Source organism: Phaethon aethereus (genome assembly GCF_964289735.1).
Source record: "Phaethon aethereus genome assembly, chromosome: 7".
In the NCBI taxonomy this organism is placed as follows: Eukaryota; Metazoa; Chordata; class Aves; order Phaethontiformes; family Phaethontidae; genus Phaethon; species Phaethon aethereus.
Genome location: NC_138583.1, coordinates 2195639 through 2220908, shown reverse-complemented (window position 1 = coordinate 2220908; position 25270 = coordinate 2195639). Strand labels below are relative to the sequence as shown.

General features: G+C 43.2%; 1 protein-coding gene across 2 annotated transcripts in view; it reads right to left on the bottom strand.

Annotated features, from left to right (window-relative positions):
* Nucleotides 1-25270, bottom strand: part of PRKG1 (protein kinase cGMP-dependent 1) — a gene marked incomplete at its 3' end in the record, with an annotated part of 511845 nt that overhangs the window by 72498 nt on the left and 414077 nt on the right. For both annotated transcript variants that reach the window (XM_082002384.1, XM_082002383.1), the window contains exon 8: nt 3246-3311. In XM_082002384.1, coding sequence (XP_081858510.1) covers nt 3246-3311 — 66 coding nt within the window. The remainder of the gene's footprint in view (nt 1-3245; nt 3312-25270) is intronic.

Here is a 25270-nt window from a genome sequence, read left to right as displayed (position 1 = left end):
AAAAAGATAATTGCAAGATGGGAAGAATGTCAATGTCCTTAATAACAAATATTTTCAGGACAAGGACAAGTGGGAACAAAATGGCTTAAAGTCCATGGAACACATCAAATGCTTGCTGCACTGCAGGTCGTTTTCTTTGTTAGATCACGACTCTGCTTGTTTCTACACCAGGAAAGGACGCAGAAAATCCACTGTTGCAAAGCTATTTGCAAGAAATGGCTACACTACTTTTCGGGTATCTTTGGGGTGTTTTTGTGACTCTAATGGCCTTCCTGTTTCACAAGGATATTAAAAAGCGAGGCAGCACTGACACTGCGAGAGTTTGGTAATTAAAGACCCATCATGTACTGCCGTTGGGCTTTCCTCGTGGTATTTTCAACTCCCACTGCTTCACCCCTGTACCCTTTTACTACCTATTTTTTGAATTTCAGAAATGACTTTAGGCAAACAATTTCATCTTTTTGGGCTTAAGCAACGTCCCCATCTCAAACCCAACTCTCCCAGAGCTTGCTTGGTGGCCTGGCTCATCCATATAAAGAAAGTTTCCTGTATTATTACCCTCAAAATCCTCCAGCAACTAAAACAGCCCTACAATTGCTCATAATATTGCCAAATCCAGAGACCAGTCCTCCATTTCTCTTAGGAATAACTTGCTGCGATACCAAGGTATGACTCTCATAGCTCAAGTATTAACTAGATGGGAACACGGCAGCTGTATTAGCAGTGTGGCTCTCAGGTGTTCTGTGGAACAATTTTTGGATGTCTTGGGAAGAATTTTAAAAGGAAGCTCGAAGAGTTACTCTGATGACAAGATAATGACAATGGGTAATATTAACCATACTGTCAGCAAGGCTGCAATTCTCCAGTTTCTCAGAGAAATGGATTGACCGTTAAGGAAACGGTATTTTCCCGTAACTTGTTCTTTGAAATTGCAACATCAATTTTGCTGAAACATTTCCGATTGAGACACGCACACAGAGCATGAAAATTGCTGCTTCCATAGTTCCGTTTGATTAAGTAAAGAGCTTGTCTTGTAATGGAAAATATTAGGCAACCTTAATGACATGCGTCACTCCTTCAGAGTGAACAGCTTCTGACTTCCAGTTTCCGTTGCGACTTTGCATATAACTCAATGTGAACGTCTCCCGTGGCCGCTGTAACAAACCAAATGTTGTAATATTCTGTGTATCTGGATATAAAGAAACGCTACTTCTCCTCATTAACAGAACAGCGTCTGCACAGTTTTCCAAATTTACAGAAGTCTTAGTAGATTTTCTCCATATTAAAATTAGCTTCTACAGTTATCCGCGTAACTATAAAACAATAATCTAAAAGGCAAGACAAGAATTCTAAGACAAGAAAGTCAGAACTGGTCAGGACGCAGGACAACCTTCCTTGAACTATAAATAGCGCTATAAATAGCATTACTTTTCTTGCACTATAAATAGGATTCCTATAAATAGTATTTCTCTGCTACTAATGGCAGAGCGTTACTAGAATCTCTGGTATAGATTAACTACAGCTTCATCAGTTTAAATTTAACTTGTACTTCCTTACTATTTCAAGGGCATAACATGCTGAGAAAAAGGCACAGTAGGCAAGGAAAGAAACAGTCTGTAGAACCATCAGTAAGGACTGACACTGCAATTACTAGTTATTTGCTTTTTTAAAAATGCTTACAGCGCAAAACAAAAATATCCCTTGCAGAAGCATTCAGACAAAATGCATCACTTACTTGTTGCTTTATATTTCTCTGAATTAATGCTTGCTAAATTATCTAATTATGTCTATTCTTCTCTTTTTCCCACAAGATGAAAAGGAATAATGTGTATTTTATCTACCAGGCTACCTTGCTTGTGTATGTGCAAGGAAGCCACTCAGCTGACAGTCCTGAAGCTCACCATCTGTTTTCAATGGATAGACCGTATTTTTTTTTAAATGCATCAGAACCAAACCGACTTAACAGAAGACCTAGGATTTTTGAATTATTCCCCAGTGCAGCCATTACAGAACACTAGATTTCTAGAATGGAAGGACTGTAAGAAACCTCAGGAGAGAACTGAACACAAAACACCTGTATTAAAGCAGGATCGAACGTATGCAGATCGTCCCTACAAGACACTCCAGCATCTCTCACTATCTCATCAGAATACAAGAAGGGCTTCTGAGGTGACTCCCAACCCAGCATCTCACGTTTGATGGTGTCTTGCATCAGAACTATGTGCCCAGGGAAGAGTTCAAGGACAGAGTAACCATTTGTGATATCTGCCTTGGTACTCTCCTACACCTCTCCAAAACTTCCTAGCCCAGACGTAGGTCCTTCGTATTTAGTAAACCCAACGGATTTTTTTCCCCTTTCGAACACTTGCAAACTATTCTTATTTTCCTATGGCTCTGTGAGTGATCCCCACGTGAAGAGCCGCCTCCTTTTGGCGTTCACTCCCTCCTGCAGGTTTCTTTGGGTTCTTGCACTGGGGGAGGCAGTGAAAAGTCAATCCCCATTCATCCTACCCACGTCTCCCACGGTTTCACAGATCTATACTATATTCCCTTGGAAGGATTCCCGTGGAAGATTTGTCTGTACCTTTTGATGGTCTGTGCCAGTGCTTCACTGCCCTCATACATGGAAAACGACCCTAAGAATCACGTTGAATTTTCAAGGTAATGCTAATTTTTGGAATTCCATTCCCAACAATTGTAGAGAGCAGTTGAATTTGCAGCACTGTTTTCTGGAGCCCCGGCATTTCTTTTCCAGGTTAAAACCCCGTAATTCCTTCAAGCTCCCTATACAAGACATTATTTTACTCTTTCGATCTCCTCTATCTCCTTTGAGCTGCAGAGCTTCAAGCAGGGCTACATCCCTTGGACGAGGGCTCTCCATCCCCACGTGGACTAGAGTAACAACATCTTGCTCCAACGTTTGCCAGAAGCTTGATGCCTTTCGTGACATTTTGCCGACACGAACTCAATCTGTGTTGCGCCATAACGCCTGGATCCGTTTCCACAGTAATGCTATCTCCCCTATTTTGTCTTTCTGCGCTTCTTAATTTTCTCCGTGTGTCACTACTGAGTTTTGTCTTGTTGATTTAAGGGGACCTTCCCTCTAGTTCATCAAGGACTGTGAACGTATGACTCAAAATTAAATGACCTCTCTGGAGAAAATGATCAAAGGCACTAGTTAAATACTGTAAAAGGTGTGAACGGGAGATACACCCCACACCAGGGCAGCAAAATGATGTACTTACTCTCTGTCTATGACCAGACAAGTTACCGCTTCAGCCGCAATGACATTGGCCGTTCTGACATCCTCTCTGAAAGATAAAACACATTTCTTAAGTAAGCTGTATTATTTTCATGATCATCTTCTTATTTCCAAACATATTGCATTCTTAAAGCACTTCAAGAATAAATTTCTGGTTTTCACAGCTTTTTCCCTGTGCTGATTTGATACTCATCATCCATACAGGCTTCAAGCACACCAAAGCTGAAAACCACGCACGAGCAGAACGAGAGAAACGGGCTGTCCTTGTACGTAAGACATCCAGCCATGCATCAGCCCATGCTTCTCGTCTGTTTTAGGCAAAGTCTCGTTTCTTACTATGCACATTTGTGCACAGAAGCAGTTTTACCAAAATATTAGCTATTTGCATAGATTTGTTTATGAGTATTTAGACTTCTGCTCATGTCCTTCTCCCCAAAAACCTACGTAATATCTCCATGTTGGACCAAGAAGCATCCAGTTAACTAGGACGGCAGCTCTGCTACTCGGAGCAGGTACCACGTGTATGGTAGGCTATAGGACTCGCTACGCGTTTGCTATCTGAGCACGGAGGAGGCTGGGACTGTGTCTATAAAAGGGACCTGATGAGGACGGAGCTTTTGAACGGCCTTGGCATTAAAACGCTGCGCTGGTACTTTTCACCAGCTATTCAGAACTTAATAATATTGCCCTTCGAATTTTTTCTCTATCTTCATTACCAAATGCTTTGTGTTCTCCCTTTCCCTGCCCCACCGAGAATTTGGCCGTGGCCAGCCCAAGCTATAAAATATAAAGTTCATTTATTCCAGCCAGAGCGATTCGGTGTTTCGTCAGGGTTACAGAGCTGTCGTTGCATTTCTGTGTTGGCCAAACAAATGCACAGGATTCCAAGTCACTGTTTTATTCAAATCCACTCCAAACTTTTCCAAGTATGAAGGGTAAGTGGATTACAGGCAAAAGAGACCCAGCTCTTCTAAACACACCTAATTCATTTAGACTGGAAAACCACTGTACGTTCCCACCGAAGTAGAAAATGAGATTTAAAAATGCTGTTAGAAATAGCAGTTCCCCTATTTAAAGATTGGGAGTATTAAAGCAGTAATATAGTAAAAAATAGTGTGGTACGTGTGCACTCATACCGGAATGTGCACTCTCCCTTTAAGGTAATCATTAATTAACTTTAATTACTTTTGAGCTATCTTTAGTATCTTTAAAACAGAGTAAGCAGAAATACAAATGAAAGAAACATTAATATGCAAGCCTGTATTCAAATGCTGCCTTTGAGTCTGTTTGCAACGAAATTAAGTTAGTGCTAATTTATCCATACCGATAAACAAAATTACGGTAACTTAAAGCAAGTAGAAGTAGAAAGAAGTAGCCGAATAGCAGCAGCCGATTATCTCTATTAACTTCTAAACCTTGGTAACTATAGAGAGGATAAGGAATGGTAATATTTAATATCCCATTAAGCTGCTGTAGCCAACTTTTGCCGGTATATTAACACATCAAAACGAGCACGCAAACTTTCTGGTTGCTCATTAATTCCTGTTAAAAATGAACTTTTTTGTCCCGCCATCTCGCTGCCTTTCTGCCACAGAACCGCAGTTCACTATAGAGATGATTATAGTGACCACGTTACAGTTACACGGTTACAGAGAAGGAAAATGCAGCTATCGGTGGCTTCGGTTCAAACATGTTAAATGAACCTTGACGCCGGAGATTAAAACGCACAAGTAACCGTTAGGGTTTCCACCCTCTTATAATTAATACAACCTTTTAATCAGCGCGGAATCAACGTAGAACGCGGGCACGTTCCCAACGGGCGTCTCGCGTAGCACAAACACCGGAACCAGAGGGATGGCGGGGATTTTGTAATGCACAAAAAAGGATTTCGTAATGCACAAAAAAGTATTTTGTAATAAATTTTTGAAATTTTTTTTTAAAGGATTTTTTTTTTTTTTTTTTTTTAAGGAATGATAAAGTGGCTCATGTATGAAGCGATAAACGAAGAAATCGCTACCTCCAAAGCCATCCTACACATCCCTGCCTACAAGCCACCGCTGCAGGACCCTTGTCCCGCAAATACCGAACGCAGGGAGCGACGGGGGAGAGCAGCTTTCTGTTTCCACAGCCTAAATCCATGGTGAGCGGGTTTATACCCTCCCATGCTCTCCTCTTGGGGGGCGTTTACCCATCAGGATTAAAAATCTCATCAAGTTTCTAAAAACAAAAGGAAAAAACTCACCGTATTTTCAGTTCTACGCAAACATTAAACCTCTACGTGCATCAGCTGTGAAACAGAAGGCACGCTCAGACTTCCCAACGCTGCCAACACCTCACGTACGCTTCAAATAATGACGGGGGTAACCTGGGCCCACGCCACCGATCTACAAATTACCCTCAGTCGCCTTCAAGCAAAACAAATTGTCATTTAAAAGGTGTTTCGGCGGGTGGCCACCAGCGACCGCCCGCGGCGTTACACCCAACAGGTAATTATCAGAAGTGCCCCGCGGCGGTAATTAGTTGAAGCTCCTGGCACTAAATGCAGCAAGTAGCTGCTTGAAGCGCGCGGCGTGGAACGCGGCAGTAGTTATTCGAAGCGCGCGGCGTCGAACGCAGAAGTGACCACCAGCGGCGCGGGGCGTGAAAGGCGCGAGTTAATTACGTAAGAGCCCGGCTGGCGAGCACCGACTCGGACCCTTTCGGGGCTTCGTCGCAGGAACACTCATCGCTGCTCCCCGAGAACCGGCACTCTTCGTCGGAGGAGTCGCCTTCACTCTCCGAATACTCCATCGCTCCCGCTCGCCTCCACCATTTATCTCCTCCCGGGAACACGCCTGCTTCCTTCCAGCCCGCGACTCTACCCCGTCCTCCGGCCGAGCTCTGGCATTTTACGGCCCCTCCAGTTTCGGACTCGCAGAAAGGTCACAGCTGCCGGGTTTGGGTTTTTTCCCTAGGGTGCAGCGTCGGGACACACGAGCAGGGGGTATTTTGGGGCCGCAGGGAGGCACGAGGCTGCGCACAGGCGGGGGCGGCTCCTCTCCCAGGCGCCCACCCGGAAACCCGAAAACTCGGGCTGCTGCGCTCCGGCTCCTTAACCCCGCGGCGGGATTAGGCGGCAAGGCCAGCCAAGTTCCTTGAGCTCTTCCGAAGCGTCAGCGCGTCGCTGCCAACACGAGCATGTTATTTAAAAGATTAATTTTTTTTTTTTTTTTTTTTTCCCTCCCCCTCGTTAGAGTTTATCACCCGGTTCACCACCTGCAACCTGGGAAGTTTCAACAATTTTTGCTTCTGATAAGCTGCAGAAAAAAAAACCGCCGGCTTTTTTGAACCGTTTCCAGGAAGTTTTCGGATAGAAGTGTATCGATGCCGCTATTTATAAAGCTGTGTTGGAGAACGGAAATATGAAGCACACGGGCAGTTTTAATCAGAGAGAAGGTCATACGTCACCCCCTGTTCCCTGATTCTACCTTAGACTGTAAAAATTTACCTTAGATTTTAAAATCTTTGAAATTATTCCCATCTTTATGCTTCTTTACCTTCCTACATGCCCTAACTCGCTGGAGTCCTGCTCCAACGCCGGCTCTCATAGCTCCTACCACACCTAACCCCTTAATAACGCCGATATAAGTCTTCAAATAAACGGAAACTCTATTTAGATAATCTAATTTAACGATATACCATTATAGTTACTTGAAACTTGCTGTTACGCCGCCAGCAAACACTGCTCTGGGTTATTCCCAGAAGATGGACCCAACGGGTGCAACCTTGGCGTGATGTCTGCCCAGCTTTTGGGATCGCCCCTCCGGACGCAGCCTCCCGGCACAAAATAGCATTTATCACCAGATGCGAGCACCCCGCTGCAGGGAAGATCATGTTTACAGCTGAGCCACTTCTGCTCGTCTCCTGACTGGCATTTTGTCAGTCAAAATCGGTTTCAAGCTAAAATATAGTAGAGACATTTTGAGGTCTCTAGGTAGGCAAAACCTTCGCCTGAAAGGCTAGAGCCAGGGCTGGTTTTTTCGGATCACCCAATTTGGGTACCGCTCCTCAATGAATCCAATGAAGATTATTTTAACCTCCCAGGTGAAAGCGAGGGGAAATCAGAAAATACCCAGCAAAATCATAAGGGGAGACAGAGATGCTGGGTTTTGAGCTATTACCACTGAATTCAAGCTGTTAATTGATTTTTCGCATAATTTATTTTTTTCCTTTCACTTATTTCCGACATGCCTTGTCCCAAATACTTTAAATCAACCTTACTAAAAATACGGTAACAAGGTCAAATGTACAGTGCTGGAAAGTGGTAAAATGCATTAAAGAACTTGAGTATCAGCAAATTAGGAACCTCCACACAGTCTTCCTGTGGCAGACTTTTAAAACCCACCAGGGAAGACCTAATTTTTTCTTTCCATCTTTTCTCTGAAAACCCTCATTAACACCGTTCTCAAGTTTAAAACGATCAAAATGCTCATTTCCAAAAGTCCTACACTGCTTGAGCTTTCTACCACAGACCTCTCCCAGGCAGCAGCAGCAGCTCCTGCAGAGCAACCACCCAGGAACAGACACCGACGCACCTACTCTTGGCGGCTGGTCAAAGTCCTTCAGTTACTTGCTCAAAGAAAAATGGGTTGTCATCATTGTTGGAGGAGAAAGAAATAAAAGAACCGCAACAATCCTAAATATACACGTTGGGATATGGCTGCAGTCAAGAGCCCAAGGCAGTCTCCAAACCCATTTAGATGGGATGGCCATCGCTCTTCCCGGGAAACAGTCTGGTCAAGACAGGTGTCACCTGTAGGCAGTTTTATCTGAAATGCCGGGACTATCCTTGTAAATGACCACAGAATCATTAAGGTTGGAAAAGACCTTTAAGATCATCAAGTCCAACCATCAACCCAACACCACCATGCCCCCTAAACCATGTCCCGAAGTGCCACGTCCACATGTTTTTTGAACACCTCCAGAGATGGTGACTCCACCACCTCCCTGTGGAGCCTGTGCTAATGCTTGACCACTCTCTCCGTAAACAAATTTCTCCTAATATCCAATCTAAACCTCCCCCGGTGCAACTTGAGGTTATATGGCTACTAGGAAAAGGAAAAATATCTTATAGAACAACCTCTCAGTTTCTTCAAACGAAAGGCTTTAAAAATACTATTTCACAGTTTTTTTATTCAATATAAGCAAACCGAACGACTCTCCAAATAGGCTAGAAAACGTACCAACCCCTTCTAATAATTTGTTTTATGTCTTGTGGGCATATCATTAGCGCTTACTTGCTGTTTCTGAAATATATTTATACTCTCAGTGGCTCCAACAGAAAGGTTTAAGCCCTGGCAAGGGTTGCACAACAGGATTTACAAAAAACCCCAACCCCTTCCTAATAACTTATTTTAATATTTACGAAGTTAAGGACTCAGAGATGGTGAACAGGTCTTTCAAGGCTCTCTCGGTCAGAAAAATTCTGCTCTGTCCTTACTGAACTGACACTTCTGAAAGCAAATGCAACTCCCAACAACAGCTGCTAAGATTACGCCAAGTTTTAACCCAAAATTCTCACAAAAAGTCACGATGTGCTGGGATCATTTCAGGATGCTGTGTGAAGTCTGACAATTATTTTCTGCTTCACATTAATGACGGATGTTATTTCACGAAAAGGAAAACATCTGGTGGGCTTCTCCTTTTCAGTTTCCTGAACGATGGAAAATGAAGTCCGGTTTACATAAAGTACCATTTATTTTGGTCTTAATGCCAATGTCCTAATTTTGAAAAAATAGACAATTTTTTTTGCAATCGTCGTATGTGTTTGGGGAAACAGCCGCTGTTACAAATACTGCACTGGACTGTGACCGCTCCCTCGTGTGCCTTGCCACTACCTACAGCCCAGCCTCAAACAAGCCCTTTCCCTATGCGATTCCTGTATTCCACTATTTTCCTATACAGGAATGTATTTCTAGATATAGGAATATGGCCTGTATTTCACTATATTGCTAAATTTCACTATCGAATTCCTACATTACAATGAGAAAAATGCTTTAATTTACTGTCTCACCCCCTGGGTCTAAAGACAGAAGAAACTACGCAAGAGATGGCTGCTGTTATTTTGATTGGCATTACAGTGATGCTGCTGAATGAACAAGTGTTACGTCACCAGGCTGCTTATGCTGGTATCAATAGATGTAACGCAGATAAACATTGCCAAAAAATAGTACTCGTTAAAGCAGAAGCGCTCTGGCAGGCGCTAACCTGGGTCTGGGAATATCGAATCCCCACTCCTCTGCCATGACTAGTTTAACCCACAAGCACTTTCCCCGAGTGGCAAGTTACTAATTTGCCATTATTTACGCAAACAGCCGTATTAAAATCAAATCAAACTGTCATCGGAGAGTTGACGTACCACGAGATACCTATTACACACGAACAATACCAACACTGTGCTCACGCAACGTCATTTTAAACCACGTGCAAGAGGTTTACACCTAAACCTCAGAAGCAGCTAATCCATACGATAACGTCTGTAAACATATTTTACAGGCGAGTAAAGCAATGCGCGAGGAGCCCGTGTGAGGAGCATTAGGCTATACGGGCAGCCGGCTTCTCTTCAAGAATTAACGCGGCCGCATCCATTTGGCTTGTCTTGACCACGTCAAAGCCGCAGGCATGGCATCGCCGCAGAGGCAGGGCTCAGGTTGTCCCTTAACTGTGCCACTCGGGTACCCTGCCAGCCCTGCTATCTGTAACCGCTCCATTTCTAGCATAAAATAATATTTTTTATTTCAACCCTACAATAACGCAGGGGTCTTCAGGCAGATTAGTGGAAACGACTGCATCCAAAGCAGCTTCTTACCGGCTGAGGTCTTTACGTAGCTGGATTTTTTTTCCCCTCCCTTTTCAAGTATTTCTATGCCTGTGACGTTCTTTTTCTTGCCTGGCTGCTTTGTGCGTGGGAGCGGTGGGACAAATACCCTTTGTCATGCTGAACCGATGAGCAACGCGTTTGTCTATTGAAACCACGTCTCATCGCAAGGATGCCTGGCCCATCTGCAAACGATAAGAGCCTCTTTCAGTTGAGAATGTTTTTTAAGGGTTTATTGTGAATTCATGACTTTTTTTAAGAACTGTATTTTAAAGAATGCTCTTGTTAAATTCCTAAGCACTGCGAAGGAGGGAAGGGCGGTTATAATGAGTTACGGCTTCTCCTTTATGGATGCCAGCAGCAGGATCTGAACGACAAGCCCTGGGAGCTATTTTTTCACTACTGCTTGTCCTTGGCTGACACTACCAGCTTTCACCTCCAAGCTTCCTGGGTACAAAATTCCCACTCCCTTATATTTCAGGTCACTGCAGTCCCACCTAAGGCATGTGGTTTGCACCATGCTCTTATCTACCTCTTCCCATGGCCAACGCTCTGCCCATGCCAGTGGATCCGAGTGCCCTCACCCTGGTGACTGTGCCCATCTTACCTTCCTCCCCACGTTACCGACTCCTCCGGGTCCACCCATCTCTTCTTCACTTCTGCAGGCCAAATTCACTGCATCCCTTTGATACCCGACAAATCCTTTGACTGTCTTCCATACTACCCAACTGCTGTCAATGATATCAAGGACTTAAGTTTGTCAAAATAAATGACAAAATAAAAATGACAAAATAAAGAGTTTGTCATTGCCCTGAGTGTGCCAATAGGCTTTAATTGCCCTGAGCAGCTTCACCGGGACCTTCACCCAACATCTTCTGCCCATGGTCCAGGAGGCCCATTTCAGCTCAGCCTGGGACTCTCAGTTGTAGGTACAGACTTGCCTCTTGCCTCCAGCTCTATTTCTTGGATGGACCTTGGATCTACAAGGTAGATAGCTTGTGGCCCATCTCCTGGATGGACCACGCCTGATCCTGTAGCCTTGTTTCTAGCCCTGTCTCTGCTCATCTCCTGGCAGGACTTCCTGGGTGGACCCAGGACCTAGGCCATCCTCTCCTTGTGTTTGGGAGTGCATGAGCACCCTGTTACCAGCACCCCCCTCAGGACCCAGTTTTGCTCAGAATGGGTTTCACTTGGCTAATTACAGCGAACCGTTTCTTGTAGTTGCTGCGTGAAAGGTCATGCCAATAACGGGAACAAAAGCACCACGAGCAAGGGCAGAAAGTGCCCAAACCTTTCATTTTGGACTAAAACAACAAACTTAATATCCTAGACATCAACAGTTAACAACGCGAAGGGCCACACTGGCGCCTGCTGATGCGAGTGCAGCAAGGGAGCTGGAGATGCTTGCTGCTGCTCTTTCTTCAGCAGCCTACTCACATCTCGTTAAGCACGGTTTCACAGATAGCTTCCAGACTAGCTAGCAGGGCTCCTGTGAGAAATCGGCATCCTCCGTGAAGTTCTCAAAGCCTCCTGCTGATGCAATTATCTGTTCTGAGGCTCTGCAAGCCTGTGCTTCCCATCCAGCTTCTGCTTTCATTTGAGCTCTGCTCTATACCGGAGCACAGAGAGACCTGGCCCAACTTTCAGCTGGCTGGAGTGGGTAGCAGCAGCATGCCTGAAGAGCTGCAGAGATTAAATCAGCCCATGCTGGGCTCCACACCGCCGCACTTGACTCCTCCGATGGTCGGGTCAGCTCCCGTAAAACCTACTAGAGCATCCCTCTGCAACACCAAGGTCTGCGGCGCTGACATGCTGATGGGGCCGTATTGTAGTCTAAGTACTCAATTTCTTATTCTGTGTGTTATTTTATGGTGGGAATAGCATGGAAGGGAAAATTATGGGCAAATTTTATCATCAATAAAGATGTAAACCTGCTCATTTTCTTCTGTCTTATTTTCTCCTTTCTGTGCAGACAGTGACGGAACAGATTTTGTACTTTGGCTCCGTGATCACCTTAAACTGATCTAAGATAAATCAAACCTTCGGCTGACTTAGTCTTCTGGTAGAACAGTGCAACTCACCCCTTGGCCAGTAATCGTTGGTACTACGGAAAGCACCAGTGAGTAAGGGTACCAGTGGAAAGGGACACGGTGGGAACACATGGCCAAGAGGGAACAGGGAAGTTCAGGACCAGTCTCTGGCCCAAACACAGCCATACGCTCACTTAAGGTGACTCTTTGACCACATCCTCAATGATCTGTGCTTACCTAGAGGATATGCTTGGCCAAATCTTCATCCCTGTCTTGCCTGTTGAAGGTATGAAGGTGGGTCTAGAAACCCCCTCCCCGTCCTTCAGATGGTCACTTTGCACTCCCTCATGATTTCACCATTTAAGCAACCACAGACTAACCACAAAACCTGCCAAGCTACAGAAAGGCTGCATTTCTAATATAAACCGGCACAATCTAACTGCTCAAAACATGCATCGAACCGAAGTGGAAAAACAAAAGATGTTTTGCCTGTGAAAGACATCATCACAAGAAACCTATTTTTTATCCATTAGAAAGTATTCACAGACCTTAGCGAACAATCTCACTAGTAAAAAAAGGATACGCTACATTTTAAGAAGTACTGCTAAACCCCACCTTGACTATGTTCTATCACCACTAATGTATTTACTAAGAAAAACCCTGAACCCAGTTACGTGATGTCTGGAGAGCAGCATAATACAGCCTTAGAAAATAAAGTGAAAAATCTGAAAAATCAATTTGCTGCAGCCCAAGGAGCAGTTAAAACTTTGGAGAAGCACTGAAAAAGCCAAAAGAGATTTCACGCTCCACCTACACGGAGCCTAGATGAGCAGTGGAGAGTCCTTTCCAGGCAGCATTTACAGTCTCCATTCAGTAACCACAATACAAAATAAATCACAACTTAAAACAAATATAACCCCAAAGCTGCTGATGCTCCAGGCAGTCCTATCCAACTCATAACCGTAACTTCTCTGCAGATTTAAAAAATCACTCCAGAACTGAGTTTGTGGAAAAATGTGCCGTCACCCTGGATGGCAACGCAGAGTATTTCATCGCTCTTCTACCGGCGAAGCAAACGTGCAGCACACATCTTCATTTGCACCGTCTTTTACACTGATGTGGTTGACGCTAATTGCTGCGGAGGTGGATGTATTAATTTTTCTACACCTATTTCAGTAGGAAATGACTGGCCATGTCTGAAAGCAGAACTGCACTAGACATACGTATGGTGCTTTGTGGCTGGTACCGACTCTCCGCTTGTCCTAGCGCTCACATCCCATAAAAGCAGAGGACACGGCACCTAAAGCACTCACCGACGCACAGAAGGAATAATGGTTTTGGCTTTCTTACATCTTATATTAACTCAGGTGTGGCTGCCTTTTTCTTCAGGAAATTCCTTAAACCCCAGCTGGTTTGGGCGTTTTTTGGTGTTTGTAGAAACCTATACTTCTGTATTATAACAGCATCTACACCACAAATTAATTTACATTTTAATTTTCACAGTCGCTTAGCTGAGGTGAGAGAGATTGGCCCACTGCCTTTCAGTATCCCCTTTTACCATTCTTCACGCTAAGGGTTTTGTATGGCATGTCATGATTTTAATTTTCTTTTTTATCTTGCAATCTTCTGGTGGAAAAGTTCCATGATTGACAAAGCTAAAACCTTTGAGATCACTTTCTCGCTTTGCTCTATTTTTGGTGTATCAGATATATTGATATATATCTGACTTCACTGTCAAGAAAAGCAGATATATCCATTTTTTTCGTCACCGTTAGTACACAGAACTCAGACTCTAACCCATTTTTGATTTCTGGGTCTGTGGAGTCAGGGCTGAACGTAGATTCCCACCAGAGCTAGACTTCCTGTGAGTTCTGGAGCTGGAGGGGGACAGGACCATCTCCTGGGGACTGTCATTTCTGGTTCTGGACGTCACCTGGAGCTGGTGGGAATTTCCTGAATCTCATGGATGACAAAGTCCATTTTCCTGCAATTTCAGATATGTCATGTATTTTACAGATCAAATTAAAATCAGTTTTGTCAGTATAGCCATTGAAGACACTTCCAGAACTCACTTCTCGTATAGCTAGGCATCTTCTTCTGTCTCCCAGTCTAAATTGCCCATAGCAAGCTTAAATCTAATTGTTCCTGGACTAAAACTGTTCTCAAGTTAAAATAATTCTTTTCTTCCTCTTGATATATTTATATACAAAACTCACAACCCTTCTCAGAATTTATTTCACTGAGTTAAATGAAGCAAGGTTTCCTAACTTTTTGTTTTGGGTTTTTTGGCTTCTCTGTACCTGGACCAGTGTGAATTCACCCTCTGCAAACATAAGCATCCTCAGTGGTTTGGAATACTCCAGATTAGATCTCACCAAGGTTTTGTACAATGGTACAAGTGCTGTCCTGTTCCCACTGAATACAGCTCTCAAAGTCCCCTAGAACTCCCTCTCACGCTGTTTAATTTTTGCATCTGCACGTGGTGCCACACACAACCTTGTGTTCAAGTCCAGACAGGTGATACCTGCTGTGGTCCTTGTCCAAAAATAGGGTTCTCCTGCACAGACATAACATGTAGCATTTTCCTTCAAGCTTTTGCAACAAGTTTGGAAGGAAAGCATAATTAAAGATTGTATAACATTTCTGTTTTCCCGTCTGTAGCCACCTGAATGGCCCCGCTGCTTCTGATGCCTCTTGTTCCTCCTGCTTACGATGGCACTCATGACTTTGGCAGATTCAGACATCCAGTTTCAGAAAGTAAAGATCTGAGATTGAGGATGGAGATAATGAGGTCCCCTAAGTCTGAATCCTTCTTCTTAAAGCTTTGATTACCTTTTATTTGTAATAATGCCTATGCCTTCACCTTCATCTTGGCCTATAGTCACAGCATGGCCAGCTCTAACAACCACCTCCCCTCCAGGTGCCTACTCTTGATTTTAGTTAAAAAAAGAAAATAATCAAGGTTTTACTTGATAAAACCAAACAAAAATCTCATCATTACTAGGCTTGATCCCACTTCAGACACAAGACAGTTCAATGAAGAAAACAAAAGCTGGCTCTGCTTGGAGGAACAGAGGGAACCAGAGGAGCTCCAGAGGTCCCTTCTGACCCAAGCAGCTCTGTGCTACTGTGACGACGGCAAGACATAGAGTATTTCAGAAAACATCAATTTAAGTATTACACCAAACATCTGGCCTACAGTCTTTAAAGACAAAATTAAAGACATTAGATTAGAAAAGATAAAATTACAAGTACCAAAGTAACCAATAACACAATTGAAAACCGAGCTTAAACTTGAGAAAGAGCCTCATCTTCAACCAATAAAGATTACTGGTCTTAAACAACACGCCGCACACATAGGATGCAACATATCCCTACCAGGGGATTTTGCAGGTCTCGTTTTCAAGAATGTGTTTCCTCAGTAAAGCCAAATGAAAGCAAGGAATGACAGAGCAAGCACCTAAGATACGACGTTTGACTCTCCACGAGCCTTCTTTATCCACCAGCCGCAGAAAAGCATCAAAATGAACTTTGATAAACACATCCTTATAAATGGAATAATAATCCCTCATATTTACTATCTAAGAATATTGCAACTGCTATAAGTATATTATGCCGATAACTTTTTTTTTTTAAAAAAAAAAAACACCTTTAAATTGAATTTTACAACCGACATGTGGAAGAGAATTACAAACAGTGCCTGTGACCAGCTCTTCTCTGTCACTGTAAGAATCCTACGCAAGGAATCAAACCGACGTGGAAAGAAATGAATTAGTTGCTGGCACTGGTGGAGGTGACACTTCTCTGACCTACAGGAAATTATACTCCTGGGAGTATGACAGAAGTGTTAAGAGAGCAATTAGGGTTGTCACCTGGCATATTCCCCAGAGGAAAGTGATGGATCCTCATTCCCGGCCTCGTCTCCTACCAGCGGCGGCATGTTGATGAATATTGCTATTGCTTTGAACAACTCCAACAAAAGGTATTTTATTGGAGCGACAGTCACTGGCTTTGACAACACAATGTTATACCAGCTCTTTTGTACTGTGGAGCGGCCGGTCTTCTTCTGGGTGGACATATACCCCCCTGACACGACGGATTTTATTGCTTCGAGGGCCTTGAGGGTTAGTTTTAGAGGATTTTCTGTGAGTTTTATATGACACACGCTGATGAATACCTGAATATCAAGGTGGAAGATTCAGCAGCTGGCTCTGGGCAACACTCAGTAAAAATCTAAGCCATCAGAGAAACCGCCTCCTTCTTTTAGAATTTGTATCAGCCAAACAGATACTTAAGAACAAATTGTGGTGAATCCCAACATCATGTTTGAATATGAGGCCATTTAACATGGGAAATAGTGGAATGTCTTGCATCAGTAAGTATGAGCAGGTGCAAATTTGTTCTCCCCTTCGTTCACCCATCCAGCGTGCAAAGGTACTGCATGGCAGGACTGCAGCTCCCCTCCGGTCCACATACCATTTATTGGACCATCATCAGCTGCCTCTAGAGCAAAACCCTCCATATGCCACAGTCCCACGCAACCGCCCTAGTGCATCGAACGGCTCCAAATAAATCGATTTAAGCCCATACCTCTTTCGGTGGGGCAGACTTGCCCCGCTATGTATTGTATTTCTAATTCAAACGTGAATTTGAAAATGATAGATGGATCTGAAATGAAACCATAAATTCTGACACCTTGAGAGCTGAGTGACTTGGCCCCATGGATGCAACGAAGATGGGTCCAAGCTCCTCCTCTGATGGGGTTGCAGTGCCTCTCCAGATCTGCTCTAAACCACTTCAAGTGTTCAAATGGGCAACCTCTTACTGAAATTTGATAAGGGATGAAAAGGTTTAAAAAAAATGCCTGGACGAAGAAGAAATACAAGTCAAAGCTTAAATAAAATGATTGAGAACACTGAAGCAGGTTGGCTTCCAACCATTTTTAATCATTTTAACATTGAACTGCATTTTACCTCGATATATATAAAGAAAACTGTATCTATGCAGAACGGGAAACAGAGAAAATCTAGGTAGGATTAGAATGCAGGCATATATCCCATTAGAAAGAAAACTCTATCTAAAACAAAGCACTTCAGTTTTGCTTATGGTTTGTTGTCATATCAAGTTGCTTAAAGGTTTCGTTAAGAGCATCTATAGAACAAGAAAAAGAAACCTTTTTATATCACTCAATAGTAACAGAAAGATTACCTGGGCTTTCTTCCCTACCATCATTATTTAGCTCAAATGCCAGCAAACCGCAGCAGAATTTTAAATAGCCTCGACTTGTAATTTATGGGTATCGCTTTTCATAACTCACACACAGCTTTACAAAACGACTATGACAAGGATCATTTTGCACTGTTTTACTACATTATGGCCCACGTCATCTTCTATAACCACAAAATACAAACCCTGCATCAATGATCGAGAATGGGATATTGGGGATTTTTCAAATCTACCTGCAACTTCCATCTTATCTGCCGTGATCAGAGCAGTGGCAAGCCCAGAAGTCTTATCTATAGAAATGAGGTCTACAGCTGAATTATACAGACTTCTTTTGAATGTAGTGGTATAATTAGCCTGTGAAAGTCATCTGGAAACCAATAATTATATTTCTTTAGATATGTTCTTCTTATTACATAAGCCTTCACAGGATGGCTCTTACTTGGCAGTAATAGTACCACTAGGTGTTCTCAGGACATCAGTGTCTCTACGGGAATGCAATTTCTGCTCAATTAATTTTCTGAAAATCACAGAATCACAGAACGGTAGGGGTTGGAAGGGACCTCTGAAGATCATCTGGTCCAACCCCCCTGCCAAGACAGGGTCACCCAGGGCAGGTTGCACAGGAACGTGTCCAGTCGGGTGTGGAAGGTCTCCAGGGGAGGAGACTCCACAGCCTCTCTGGGCGGCCTGTTCCAGTGCTCCGTCACCCTCACAGTAAAGAAGTTTTTCCTCACGTTGAGGTGGAACTTCTCGTGCTGCAGTTTGTGCCCATTGCCCCTCGTCCTGTCACTGGGCACTACTGAAGAGAGACTGGCTCCATCCTCCTGACAGCCACCCTGCAGATATTGCTACACACTGATAAGGTCCCCTCTCAGCCTTCTCTTCTCCAGGCTAAACAGTCCCAGGTCTCCCAGCCTTTCCTCATACGAGAAATGTTCCAGTCCCTTAGTCACCCTCGTAGCCCTCCGTTGGACCCTCTCCAAAAGTTCCCCGTCTCTCTTGAACTGGGGAGCCCAGAACTGGGCATAATACTCCAGATGAGGCCTCAGCAGCGCGGGGTAGAGGGGAAGGAGAACCTCTCTCAACCTGCTGGTCACACTCTTCTTAATGCACCCCAGGACACCACTGGCCCTCTTGGCCACCAGGGCACATTGCTGTCCCGTGGATAACTTATTGTCTACCAGGACTCCAAGGTCCTTCTCCATGAAGCTGCTTTCCAGCAGGTCAGCCCCTAACCTGTGCTGGTGCGCGGGGTTGTTCCTCCCCAGGTGCAGAACTCTACATGTGTAGAAGATGTGAAATTCTGGTGAATTCCTCAGATAGCGAAGTTGTAGATAAAAGTTACTGTCTTCACAGAGTACTAAAATTTCACACGCACGTTTCAAGGAAGGATACCCACTAGGCTTATGCAGACAAAATAAAGGCATCCCTAGGTCAACGCCTACCAAACTTTTCGACTCAAATACATTTCTGGAAAAACTGTAGATTTTTTTTCTTTTGGGAGAAACATCCACGAAACAACATGATATTGTTTTGTGCTCACAACCACTAAGTTAAAATATTTGTTAATGGCTTTTAGTCACCATTCTTTGCATGTGTTTTCATGTGACAGTGCATTTGAACTGGAGGCTGGGGTTATTTTGAGACCTGGGCCATATTCCAAAATGGGTGTCACAGGCTAAGCCCTGTTTCACTTACCCCATAGCAAAAACACACAGACAGTGATGAAGAGAATGAGTTGACAAGAATTTTTAGGTCCCACAGAAAAAGACTAAAGGCAAGTAACTGTAAGAAAATAGGTTTTCACTTCACCTTTCAGTACTAAAATACAACTAAGAATATTTCCTGGTTTCTGCAAAAAATTCAAATGAAGTAAACAATGGGAATTTTATCAAACTTTTCTCTCTACCACTATCTCATTCAAAGACTTGATCTGAGTCCCTCAGTATCATTTTACGACACTTATTAAAGCCACGTGTTCACTAAACGCGTAAGAAAGCTAAATACTAGCAGTATTTTGCTAAAGATGCTTGATATCGCATTATTTTCTGATATTTTATATGTAATATATCTCTCCCGAGATAATAATACCACATTGTTTGCTGATAAATAGCACTTGCCCAGATTCACAACTGACAGCTAACAAAACCCACATGAATGAACGCAATTTCCTTTGGCCCTTTGCAGTCACTACATCTCTGCCGGTGAGTGAGATACGAGCCAAAGCCTGACTGTTCCAAAGCCGGACCCACCGGGGAAGGTGGCAGATGAATTTCGGAATTTTTACACCCGCGAGCAGCGACATCCTCCCCCCAGCTGTTCACCCGGGTGTTAACACTTGGAAGTGCAAAACATCGATTACTGAAGCATCGGCACCCGCAGCCAGGATGAGATATTTTGCAAAAAAAAAAAAAAAAAAAGAAAACAAACCCCAAACCCTCTTTATTAATTTTAATCAGCTTTTCTTAGTGCTTCAGGGAAGCAGAGGGATGACGGGCAGCGTCGGGGTGCGAACACGTGCAAGTCAGGTAATTGTAGGCTGTGAATCTCTGCCTGTTCACTAGGCAGAGGAACTTGACTTTGTGCGCTGCCTTGGGGAACCCATCTGCTTGGGAAGGGAAATCCAATAAAACACAACGGCTGTGAGAATGCACCGAGGAGATATGCTGCAGATAGTCACACATTCCGCTGAAATCCTTCTTGCTGCAGTCAAAAGACTTAAAAAAGGGTGAAGAAGAGATGGATATCTCCTCCCTTATCATTTGCTACAGAGTCGTGCGTGGAACCTTATCTGGTTTAAAACGGTGTAATTGCGCCCATCTCGTCACGGCCGGGTTTGCTGACATCCCGCCGAGCATCCCTCGGTACGTGCCAAGGGCTATCGTTTCGCTAATTCATTCTGAAGCGCGGGTCGAACACCAGGCGTGCGGAGACGCGAGTGGCCGAGGGGCCACAGCAGGACTTCTACCGACAGTCCAACCGCATGATCCTCCAGGTCTTAACAGCCCGTCCGAAGACGGTACACCGCGAAACGTCATTTCCAGCTCAGTTCTATTTGCAATTATAAATTGAATTGCATAATAAGATTTAATTACTGCCATTTCGATTTAACAGGTGATTTTTTTTGTGGGGACATCTGGGCTTTGGTGACGATGGGTCCTACACGGTTGGTTCCTTCCCTCCCAAGCTTCCTCCTTTCCTATTCACTGCCTTCAAGATTTTTATCAACCCTTTCAGTTTTTACATACCGAGCCTCATCAGGGACGCATGAATCTGTGTTAGATCCAGGGATTTACGACAGTCTTGCATTTACTTTTAGTACCGAACTCTGTACATCACAACGGTAAGACTCTAATCCTATAGATCGATGCCAGAAGTGGGCTCTTGGTATTATTAGCTTATGTGACAGGGATGCAAGCTGGACTAGATCATCTTGTCTCAGAATAAATATAAATGTTCCATAATTAGAAATATGGAATAAATATTTCCAGTTTAAACAAAAGGTTAAAACAGTTAAACATAAGTTAAAGTTTCCTGTATCCACACAAGGACTTTAGAAACATTAATCTGTATATTTTTCTTGCGAACGTAAAGAACAAAACCTTATTCATTCAAATCCTTTAAATTTGCTCCCCAGAAACGCTCATTTTAATATGATTTAAAAAGGCAATTTGTAGGGTAGCAGGCTTTTGCATGCTTACTAAGCAGCATCACTCCAGCCTTTTCTTCACTGTCGTCTCCTCCTGCTTCCATATTCAATTCTTGTCACAATCACAAAGACCTTGTGCAGTATGTTGACCATGACAGACAAAAGTGAAAGTCCTCTATTTAAGCAACCAAAACCAAATTTCTTCTGGAGCTAACTACATACCAATGGTTTACGGGTCAAGCTGATAAAAGTGTCAGAAAAACATACATTTAGGAGCTTTTTCTTTTCGTTACTTGGAAGCAGTCACCGCAGGAGTGATGTCCCCGTTTGGCCCATGCAGGCAACTGGAGTCAATGGTGTGAAAGTGGAGCTCTCTGCCTTGTAAGCAGCTTCAGCTACAAAATCTACTTGCAAATCTACAACTACCAAGTCTTAAAAGCCCTGCAGATGACACTGCTGGGGTGTTTCACGTGTGCAGGCATGACTGTAGTGTCCCTTGCTCTTTTTGTATTGCAATATTTATAAAGACTTCCCTTACTTGTCCTTGCAACGGTTCTTTTTTTCCACCCTCTTTGCACTCATTCCATCTTTTTTACCGCCTTTCAAATCTTCACCAGTTTTAATTGCACTTTTTTCTGCTCTTCCGTCATTGCACGGGAGCCAGCGTGGGGGAAAAAAGGCACGTTTTGCACTAAAGGGCAAAATACAAGGGACACGAGGGACCCAAAGAAGAAGCCAATCCAAATTTTTGAGCATTTTTGGCCTTATTGGTTTTGCGTAAGTGACCCATACTCATTACGCAACGCTTGTCAGTCTTGCAAATGGTAGAGCATCAGGCGAAGATGCCGAATTTCGCCGTATTTGCCCACGCGTGACCCAGCAGGGTCCATCGACAGCGGTCAGAGCTGCTGACAGGCGTCCAGGAGCGCGTTTCTCATTACTGAGACGGCAACAACACCTAGAAATCATCCTCTTCTGATGGGAAAACCATTTCCAGCGGACCCACGCCATCAGGAGCATGTCCAGTGCCTCTCACAGAAATCACTCGTATCTATACGATCTATATCTATCTATATGATTTAGTACAGTGTTTTCAGAGGACCAGAAAGACAGAGAAGAGCAAACGTTGTTGTCTGTAGGAATTAATTTCTATATTTTTATATGCAAAATGCGACTTAAGTTTAGCACGGATGAAATGAAAAACTAGAGCAGAATCTGAGTGATGTTAACGTTGCTACTAGGATTTTAATACCTACTTGCTTGCCAAATCTATTCATGATTTAAACCAACTACTGCAATTTATTCTGAATTATTGTAATGAACTAGTGTCTCTAGCAAGTAAGTATTAATATTCCCTACGAGAAACAATCCAGAGGTATGAAATGACCAATTTTTTCATAAAAAAAAATTAAAAAGTGCACTAGCATCCTACCACACACATTCCATTATTATTTTAATCAGCCAGTGGGTGACAAGAGCATCTTTAATATATATTAAACGTTAATTATCACATTCAAGGACGATTCAATGAAATCTGGGGCAAATCAGAAGTGTTCTAGAAACCAGAGCCTTGCAGACCTACTCTGCATAAGGTACCTGGTATCTACCAGCCTCCATCAGGTAATACGAAGCCAGGCAAAGCCAAAAGGCCAAAAAACTTGCGCAGGTAAAGACAAAAGCATTTATTTCCGTACAGACTTCCTCAAAATAAATGGTATTGCAGTTGAACAGAGCAGGTGTCACGCTTTAATAAGTTCTGAACAGCATAAACTGTTTCATATGCACTAAGATGGCTGTGTTTATATATCTACACATGCATATTACCGTTGCTTTTCTAAGTCTTTTTACTTTAACAAAAAAATGCTAGCATTAATAGGCTCTTATGAAAGTATTTTGAAAAGGAAAATACAATAAAAAGTAGCAAACCACACCATTTTGCAAAGAGTACTTGCAGAAAAGTAACTTGCACAGCAGCAGCAACCGAATTCAGCGTACGGAGCCACTTGAAACGGTCTTTGACCCATTTTCTTCATGAAGGGCTTAGAAAGCTACACTTTAGCATATTATTTAATAAGTCACTAGAGATAAACACAAGCAGGGAATAGAAAAATACTCAAACTCTCGCAAATAATTACTTCACTTTGGGATACACTGATATTTTAACCTTGCTATAGAATCAAAGAGTTTGGAGGAAACAAAGTCCTATTATTAGTAAACCAATTAATTTTCAAAACATATTAACGAGCAGAATTTCATCCAGTTAAACAGCATGAATAAAATCTGAGATCAAAGTCTAGCTAATGAAAACAGATGCTTTTCGGAATAACCGGTACAAAATTAAACCAATTAAGAACTTGAGGTTTCTGTTTAGTTTTTCCTCATTGAAACTGTTTGAAGGAAGACCAGTATAATATTTTATTTGCATAAAAGCACAGGAATTTGTTACATGTCTGATTCTTTACAGCTTATTCAGGCCAAATAGCCATCAGAAGAGTCCTATTGCAAAGACAGGACCTGCTGAAGCAGAGAAGAAACCAAACTCTTGTACCTCTCTTGTGCTGGCTGCAACGTGAAAAAGACGTGCACAAAAGAGCTTTTAATTTTTCAAATGACAATTGGAAAAGCAATGCAAAAGCTGCTTCCCCAGTTCCTTATTACCGGAAGACGACTGGGGCAGACAGTAACCTATGGACAAGCCACATGATGCCTCTACAGCCCAAAACTGAAGGCATCAGTGACCATCTCTCTATGCTCCTCTGGACCTGGGGCAGGAAACATGATGCTTCATGATCTGCAGAAGTAACGAAAGCTCATTTCCAATGATTTTGTGTATTTTGTTCTAGGAATGAGTGTAGGAACCTACTTGTATCTTAATTTTTTCCTTTGAAAATTGGACAAAGCTGGCATGAAGGCTTACAACCTACCAGTGGATGGAGAAGAGAAGCAAAACAGGGAGGTGGAACTGGACAACTAAATTGGATGAGCAGCAGTTCCTCGGGCAAGGAAAGACATGGAGAAAACTGAGGTACTTCGGCCTTTCCTGAGCAAATATACACCATACGTCCTCAGTGGAGCCCACTTGCACTTTCTGATTATTTGAGAAGCTGAGAAACCTGTGTCCCAAGATCTGACTCTTGTTAGTCCCTACAGTTCCTGCAAGAGACACTTAAGACTAGAAATGGCGAGGGGACTGAAAAAAGACGACGTGACCTGCAAGCGCCGAGTTATTGCCCGACTGCAGATGAGTAAACTAATGAAAGTGTGCCCCAATGAAATCAGGTCTTCTTGGGATGTATCCTTCCCCGGCAGGTCCTGACTCACTGCAGACGGTGCCGCACAAGAGCCATAAACCACCACAGGTTATGTCAGGAGGCAACATTTGCAAAGAGTCAGGGCAGTAATTAGCAAAAGTCTGCAATGCTACTGGCAAATGAATTCTAGCAAAGCCGTATCAAAGCCTACCATCAACATGCCACCCTCATTTTAAACTGTGTGCACATCAATAACGTGCTTCTTATCAACTGGGCTGCTCATTTTGTGGTTGGAGTATTGGATGAGACCATGCTCCTGCTCCTCTCCGTGAACACAAGAAACCATATTATTCTCATAATCTCATGAGTCGCATCACATGTTCGTAATAAAGAGATAAAACACATCCCATTGACCATGATGAAATGCAGCGGAGTGGATTTGATCACGTATAATGTTATCCAGTAAGCTATGCCTACTGAGATGAATAAATATCATCCTTTGGTATAGGCTGAACATCTCATATTATTAAGTTAGATCTGCTCTTTGTGAAAAAACAACCTCTGAGAAAAAGTGTATTTTTTCACGCTCGCTAAATCTGCAACGTAAAGGTTTGCCTCCGTGGCGGAGCAGCGCTGTGCAGAGCCGACTTTGAACATCCGAAATGAGTTTGGGGACTGGCAAGTCTCGCTCTGTAGGCACAGGGCTCTTAAGGACAGAAATCCAGCCGGCTGGATTCCCCTATGGTTACTGGCATATACGTCGACTAATTCCCTGACCGTGATGGCCAGCTTTTTTTTGCAGAAGCAACGCTTTTCAAATAAACATGACTGCTTTCCCCTTGTGTTTTGAGAAACGAGAGGGAACTTAATCATATGTATTCAAATATTCTCCTCAGCTAGAAAAGCAAAAGAGGTTAACTAATATGGGAAAGTATGGCAATAAAGTGCAAATAATTTAGAAACACCGTAGCCATTTGAGTATGCAAATTTTGCCAA